The sequence below is a fragment of the Barbus barbus genome (assembly GCF_936440315.1).
Source record: "Barbus barbus genome assembly, chromosome: 37".
NCBI classification, from domain to species: Eukaryota; Metazoa; Chordata; class Actinopteri; order Cypriniformes; family Cyprinidae; genus Barbus; species Barbus barbus.
In genome coordinates, this window is record NC_136715.1 from 11,121,666 (window position 1) to 11,130,331 (window position 8,666).

At 36.6% G+C, this 8,666-nt stretch overlaps 1 protein-coding gene across 1 annotated transcript; it reads right to left on the reverse strand.

Annotated features, from left to right (window-relative positions):
- Positions 1–1,375: 1,375 nt before the first annotated feature.
- On the reverse strand, positions 1,376–5,022 carry nmur3 (neuromedin U receptor 3; the record flags this gene model as incomplete). Its single annotated transcript, XM_079395878.1, has 2 exons — positions 1,376–1,686; positions 4,161–5,022. The coding sequence occupies 2 exons, from the start codon at positions 5,020–5,022 to the stop codon at positions 1,376–1,378; spliced, it is 1,173 nt and encodes a 390-aa protein (XP_079252004.1).
- Positions 5,023–8,666: the final 3,644 nt, after the last annotated feature.

Here is an 8,666-nt window from a genome sequence, read left to right on the forward strand (position 1 = left end):
TTTTGCACTTCTCGGCCACCGTAAATTAGCCTAGTTAGCCTGCTAACATTATTAACTGCGGTCAAGCCAGCCGCATCTTGAAAATACATGAGCTGTTTCTCAATACCAAGTACGCAAAGTTCGGACTTGCGACTTAGCAAATTTGATAATGAACTCCCGGGGACGGGAGGAGGCAAGTCCGGTGTGTCAGTTCCCCTGTTTCCACCTCACAGCGCATGCGCAACAGCAGTACGAAAATCATGGCGTCAAAATCTGAAATAGCAGAAAGTTTCCTGGGTAAGTTTAGGTGTAGGGTTGGTGCTATGACGCGTTATGGCAGCGTCTTTACATCCATTATGACCGCTCCCAGCACCCATACCGTAAGTAGCAATGGCAGTATCCACAGTAGTACAGCCATAACGATAACGATCCTGTTTAACCAATCCTGCATTGAGAGGGGTTAGGACCGTCTACCTTATTAATATACGGACACAGAAATGCAGAAGTAAATAAATGTTGAAATGCACAAATAAATGTAAAAATAAATACATGTAGAAATACATAAATTAATGTAGAAATAAATGTAGAATAACACAAATGGTACAAAAATAGTACAATTAAAAATGACACTTTTGACAAAATAATTTATTTATTCATTAATTTATGCATATATTTATTTATTTCAGCAATTAATTAATTATTTATTTCTTCATTTATTTATTTATGTATTTCTACATTTATTTCAGCATTCAAGTATTTATTTAATTATTTATACTTAAGTCATTTCTCGTCCAATTTATAATTGTCTAAAGGAAATAAAGCATGTATAAAACATGTCTAAAGGAAATAAAGTGTAACTCTGAATTATACAGAACAGTTGATACAAACTTCATATGTATTATACAGATGTCCGATTTCATTTTCAAACAAATGCATAGCAGCAATTTTGTTATTTATTAATCAATAACCTTGTTGTCTCCTGTTATTTCACTACTGTCCACAGGAACTGTAATACTGACCATTAATGGCATGGCACTTCTGCAAAACTGTACAGTGTTTTATTTTCGTTCTATTTTTTCCCCCTTGGACAATATAACTACACGGGTTATCATTAGCTTAAATTGGTCTTTAGCTTCAAAATGCCCGATAGACCATATTAATCCAAACCCAGTATGTGTCCATTCACATGTAGTTTTAAGGAACTGCCTATTATTTACACAGTATTATAATTGACACGTTTCACATCTTAGTCTTTTTCTGTTCTTAGCAAGAGGTAATCTAGGCTTCCCATGTGAGATCACAGAGCATGTTGTCTTACAGGAAAGCAATCACTCCTCATCATTCCCACCTGCTGCTGATAATGGCAAAAGGAAGTGAGCTGCCCGCATTTCTGCTCTTAGCCTGGACGTTGGAGATCAGTGGGGGGGTCTTTGGGAATGATGTTGAAAGGCGTTGAATCATTACGAGAAGAGCTCGATGGCAGGTGACTGCACACCAGTGCTTGAAATTGCTCCCGGAAACGACTGGAGAGAAAGTTGTAGATGATGGGGTTAACAGCGGAGCTGAGGTAAAAGAGCACACCTGAGATTATGTGCACATATTCGAATATGTTATGCATGTGGTCCGTCCAACTTGTGATGAAGCTCCACAAGAGTCGGTCGATGTGGAATGGAGCCCAGCAGATGGCAAAAACTAACACCACCACAACTATAGGAAGAGAGAGAGAAGAAATCAAGTAAATCAATGTTACAATCAACTGTGAAAGTGAGCCCTCAGATCCACAGACTACTCTTTAGGCATCCTTCCCAGAACTCTACAGGCATCTCAGTCCCTCACCGGAATACCTGATTCTGATTGGTCTATTGTATTTAGGCCACATACTAGCCAAGTACTAGCATTCGGTTATTAGCTTCTGGTGACGGCAGACTGCCTTAATGCCATATTGTGTTGCAGAATATGTAGGCATGCAATTAATCACCTAATGCAAGTAAAAGATCACATGCTTGCATTAAGTACGTTTTAGGCCTAATATTGGCCAGTATCCATGGCAACCAATCCAATTGAAACTGATGTTATTTTCATGCATGTTGTATCACTTTCTCTTGGTTTATACAAAAAACTAATGTCACTATCTTGTTTCTTAGTTGTAGTGAAACTGCAGTGAAACTCCAACACAGTCTCGTGGCAATTCGTAAGTATTTTACATCTTGACGAATTAGAGGCTAATTCATATAAATTTTTATGATCTATCATATGCTCATTTTTGTACAATATTCTTACACACCAGAGGCAGTTGTGTATGTATATGTATATATATATATATATATATATATATATATATTTGTACATTGGCATGGACTATTTTTGCGATTAATTCAGTGTACAGAATTAGTGTATGGTTAATTGCATTTAGTTCACTGCAGTTTTAATGTCATTTTTTACAAGACATATTGTTCCTAAGGAACTTATTTATTTAGCCTGTGAGCAAGCTAACAGTGACAGTAGTCAGGAGAAAATGTCTGATGTTTTGGTGGGGTGAGGAAGAAAGACTTGTATTCATTTAAAATATAAATCAATAATTAAATCAATTAATTTAAAAAATGACTACATACTATCCAACAATAAAATATGTATGATCTGGGCTAATTGTTTATTCAATGAAATATAATCAGTAGTTTGTGCTGCAGGCAGTACTGCTGGTGCATCTTACTCTGTTGTCACCGACATTGAAGCAGAATGAATAGTTATGTTGCAGTCTGACAGTAATATGCAGTAAAACTGAAGTGGTGAGTCATGCAAGGCATGATTTAGTGAAAGAAAAATATATATTATAAAAGGTTTTTATTTTAATAAAACAATTTTTAGTCAAATCAAAATGCAAGCTCTGAAATCACAAGGCACTTTCCTTTTCAGGATAAAAAAGCACTGCTAAAGCTTCTCTCAAATACTATATATATATACCCTATAGCAATACGATGAGTTTATAGGCCCGGTTTCACAGACAGTGCTTAGACTAAACCAGGATTAGGCCATAGTTCAATTAAGACATTTAAGTCATTTTTATGAACATACTTAAAAAAAAAAACATTGCTGGTGTGCATCTTGAGACAAAACAAAGGCACTGATATATTTTAAGATATTTATATTTTTGATCTCCTCGCCTTCTAAGTACAGCTCCATACTCCGTGAGCTACCGAACAACCTTTCCGTTTATGAAAACCCATAGCTACGAGGCTGGATATGTGTGATGCTAACATTCAAAAGCATCAGTTTTCAAATCTCCCAGCATATTAATATTGTTTTGAAGTCGTAACATGATATTCTTAAAGTAATTGTGCGAAAAATACGCTTTATTAATCAAAACTCTGTAAATTTGTGTGAAAAGGAGTAAAAGGTGTCAGAGTTTTACTGCCTCTAGTGTTTGTTTCTTTAGGAAACTGAAACTGCAGTAATATGTAGTTATTGATACGTATTTCGTGTCTCGCTAAAAAGTGCACCCAGGTACGTAAATGCCATAAGACTAGGTATAAAATTGCACTATAAAAGCAGATGAAAGTGTTTTGCTTCTAGGTCCCATTCATTATGTTTGTTCACTTTACTTTGTGAGTCTTACCAGAGCAGAGAGCCAAGATATGATCATAACACCTGCTAAAAACTGAAAGATGTGCTGGGAATAGCATCATTGTCATTAGGGAAAGGCATCAAGATGGATGTTTTCAAACATCTAAGTGATCCTCAGCAAGCTTTTAAAGTGGGATTTGGATTTGCTATGCCATTGGACTAGATGTGCTACTAATTTGGATTTGCCATAATGTCCAAAATCAAACAAAAGGAAAAAAGGAAATGTTATGTTTTAAAAATTGAAAAGTGAAAACATGTTATAAATAAAAAGACTTGTTTCTTGTCTGAACCATATCTTGCATAACTCACTGCCTTAGTTTTACTATACTGTATATTACTCATAGATTTCAACATAACAGTTAATTTAGCATTAATTTACTGGAAATAGAGTGAAATGCATGAGAAATACTGCCTGCAGCATTGTGTGATCTTCCTCGTTTTGTTTTTAAAGGAAAGGTGTATGCATAAATAAATTAACAGTAGTAACAGTAAAAATATATGTAAATAATAATTTATCATATACACTAAAGACATATATAAGGGATATGGCCATCACTCACAATGCATTTTTGTGACCTGCCTCCTCTGTCTGCTGTCCAGATGGATTTTCCAGCTTTCTTGGTTCTTGTCCAGCTTGCCCTTCCTCTGCTTCTGTCCCCTGCCCAGTGTCAGACCAATCATCAGATAGAGCACGCTGATCATCATCATGGGGACGAAGTAAAAGAGCACAGTGGTGACCTGAATCACCAAGTTATACATCCATTTGGGCTTAAGCAGGTTGCAGGTAGCTGATTCCAAAACCTTCTCTGGCAGGTAGTGGTACTGCAGGCCATGAAGCAAAGTGTTTGGGATGGCGCAGATCAGGGACAGAGCCCAAACACTAGCGATGACCCTTTGAGCGTGCTTGTTGGTTATCGCATAGCGGGTTTTGAGTGGGTGAATCACAGCAATGTAGCGTTCCACGCTCAGCACTGTAACGTTGAGCACAGAAGCAAAACAAACTGTCTCAAATAAGAATATTTTGAAGCAGCAGATGCTTTCGCCAAAGGGGAAGGGGTAGTTCTGCCAGAGCTCATAGATTTCTAGTGGCATCCCGAAGATCAGCACCAGCAGGTCCGAGATGGCCAGGCTAAAAAGATATAGGTTGGTGGGTGTCTGCATCTTCCTGTCTTTAGTGATCACAGTGCAAGTGAGGAGGTTTCCCAAGACCCCTGTGATGAAGATGAGGATGTACGTAAAGGTTATGGGGAAGAAGAAAGAAGATCGTCGAGGGCCCAGAAGCCTAAACAGAACCTCATCCATGGTCTGAAGGTGACAGTGTCCACTCTCATTGCCGGTAAAGTTGAATGTAGTGCTATTGCAGAGCACATAATCCTGGTCTGATCCATTTACAGACTCACAAAGGCAAGTGAGAGCCATCATGGGAATCAAAGGGTGAAATGATTAAATAAGTCTGTCTTGAAGTAAGCGGTTGATCTGCTACCTCTCAGACTGCACCTTCAGCATGATGGAGACCTGTGTCAAACAGATTTGCTATATTCACCCCCTGATGCAGTGGAGGTAAATTAGCAAGCAGTATGTTTACAGGAATACTGTCTCTTTTTTTCTTGATTGTTGTTATTTCCTCAATTCCAAACTGATTATAAACATCCTTAACAATTAAACAGCCTAAAAAAAAAAAAGTTTATTAATTACATTACTTAACTGTAGCAGCTTACGGGACATTAAAGCATATTTGTAAGGGTATATATTTTTATTGTATTTATAAATGAGTGTTTCGTCGGTACTACACATCTGCCTGAATTTGAGAAAAAAAGTAGGCTACTTCATATAAATGTTACTTCAACAAATACATAATTTAAGCCTTCAATAAAGTTAAAAGCAGAAAGACACGCACCTTTCCAGCGTCTTCAATGCACGCGCACCGCATCCAGACTTGTTTTTTCAACTTGATGTTTAAAACAGTCGCGATAAACAATCACTGTTTGAAAAGCTGTAAAACCATGCAGCCATAACAGGTGTCATTCACATCCATTACAGTGCCTGTGCCTTGACTGAGCCGCTCGGATGAAGGATCTTTGCGGTGAGGACGCACCCAAACATCCAATGAGATGACTAGCTTTCGTCCTTCTCAGCAGGGATTTCATCTGCAAACCAAACAGATTTTGCCTTTGATTGTTTATGCATCACTCGTTTTAAAGTGGATTCAATGGACCGGGATGGAAGGAGGCAATTGATGATGGATAGGTGTGCGCGCGCCCCTGTGCCGTGCGTCTCTAATCAAGTCAATATTTCAAACGCTAGCTCGCTTCAGTAGGACAGCGTTGTAGATGTCTCTAACGTTTTCTTATCTTATGTTGATATTCCCATATTCGTATACTTTAAAAAATAATAATAATAATAATAATAATGATAAAAATAAAAATTGAATGTTTTAATTAATGTCAAGTACAAATAATAATGTTTATACAAATAATAATGTTTTACTATAAAAGCCATAAATAAATGACCACCAATACTAATTGATAATAACTGAGCATATCAGCATATTAGAATGATTTCTGAAGACAAATGTGATACTTAAGACTGGAACAATGGCTGCTGAAAAATCAGCTTTGCCATCACAGGAATGTATTATATTTTAAAATAGCTATTTTAAATTGTAATAGCCTAATGTTTCACAATATTACTGTTTTACTGTATTTTTGATCAACTAAATGCAGCCTTGGTGAGCATAAGAGATTTCTTTCAAAAATATTCCATTCATTTTGACCTGTAGCTGTGTGTATGGCAACAATCTCCAGTCTACTTCATTATTATTCTGTTACCTTCAGAACATTGACTTGATGATTCTAAGCGTTCTCTTTTGCTAAAAAAAAACAAACAAACAAAAAAACCCACCTTTCATTAATAGAGTTGAACCGATACAAAATTTATTAGCCGATTATGCAGAATGATATCTGATGATACTGATGCTGATATATTCTTGGCTTTCTCAAGAAGAAGAAAAATCTCGCCCAACTAATGCTGTAAACTATACAGTGAACCATCTCATTTAGTACATTAGGTATTAAACATATTATATACAGTCTTAAAAATAAAGGTGCTTCAAAAGGTTCTTCATGCGATACCATAGAAGAACCATTTTTGGTTCCACAAAGAACTATTCAGTCAAAGGTTCTGTAAAGAATCGTCTCTTACTTACCTTTTTATAATCTGAAGAACCTTCTTTCTCCACAAATAACCTTTTGTGAAACAGAAAGCTTCTTCAGATGTTAAAGGTTCTTTATGGAACCATATAGACAAAAAGGTTCTTCTATGGCATCGTGAATTACCTTTATTTCTAAGAGTGTACAATGCTGTACAGATCACGTCAATAACTCAATTACACATAAGTTACTTTTCATAAAAACTAGACTTCATGACAGATTTATTCAAACATACATAACAGTATAGAAATATGCTACTGCCACTTGAAGCTGTTACAGCAATCGGTCACTCCCCCTTTATTGTTTGAATTTTGTGATAAAAATGTATAAATGCCTTTTTTGATCATTGGATTGGAGGCACATTACAAATAATGTTTTGTGAAGGTGAAACTGCAGACCTGGCAACGCTGGCTTGAACTACAGGTGATTCAAAGGGTCAAATAGAACCCCTGTTAATGCATTATTATTTATTTAATCTGGACAGCCTTATTCATATACATGCAGGGATGGGCAGTATTTCAAATACATGTATTTAAAATACATATTTGAAATACAAAATACTATTTTGTATTTAAATACATTTGAAAAAATTCAAATGTATTTTCTATTTAAATACATTTAATCTTCAAATCTTTAATCTTCATTTAATTTTCAAAATACATAAAATACTTTTTGCCAATCAACCTCGTTATTAGACTGCTGGTTTCCTGTATCAACTAGTTCAAACATGCCACTTTCATGCATGTGAGCTGCAGCTGTATGACTCCATCTAGAATTGGGTAATGGCATTTTCTGGATTCCTGTAAGGAAATAAGGAATAATACTGCCTTCATGTGCTATCAAAATTTCTTACTTCAAATTTCAGAAGTCCTGATTACAAGCTTGTCACACCACGGTCTGTCCAGCAGAGGGAAACAGTGAGCACAAGGCTTTCTACAACATCCTCCTGATTTCCTGTTCATTATTGGCTCAATGATATCACCTGTGCCTGGCTTGTTAGAGTGAGTGTATATGAGACCTGCATTTGCTTGTAACGTTGCTCAGTCTTGAAGTTCTTCTGTCTAGGCAAATTTTGGTTAATGCATGGTCTCTTGAGATCCATGCTTGTATTATTTAGTAGGACTTTTTCCCAGATCTTTTTGACCTGCATATTTGGGAACTGTTCTTTGTATTTGGACATTTTGCCTACAAGTCATTTTGGATCTGTACTTTCCTCAGCCCAGCAGTTGATGCTTGATTTGTTGTGTTTATTCAAGAAGGACTTTAAGTAAAGAATGTTTACTTTCCTCAAATCCTGCCTCTTGTAGTCCTCTGAAAATTTGGCAGCGATCGTGACCGTCCTGAGGATGAATTAATGCGGAGCACCTGCTGCCTCTTATACTCACGCTGTGATTAGCGGCAGCTGGATGCAATGATCGTATGCCAATGTCCATGGCTCGTTTAGTTACACTCGAAGTGGATTGGTCTCTCTGGCGAGATCCCAATTTCGTCGGTCATCCGACGTGACTCGGAGTGAGCGACTGAATGGGAAGTGCTGTTTTGACCATTTTGGCACTAGGCAGCCACACGATTTTGCACAATGACAATAAAGTATGTAATGAAAGAGAAAATAGAGAGTGGATAGAAGTGGATAGAAAATATCTATATGTGATGTAAATCTCTTTGATCAGGAGCAGTAGAATGCTCTTGATTTGACAACACTACATGTATTCAATTTCTACAGCAAAACACACTCCAAAACCACACAGCTTGGATATATATATATATATAAAGAGTATGAGCTATTTAGGGTATTTTGAGGTTAGTAGTTAATGAAGCTAAAATTTATATTCATGTAAATTTAACATATATAGAAAT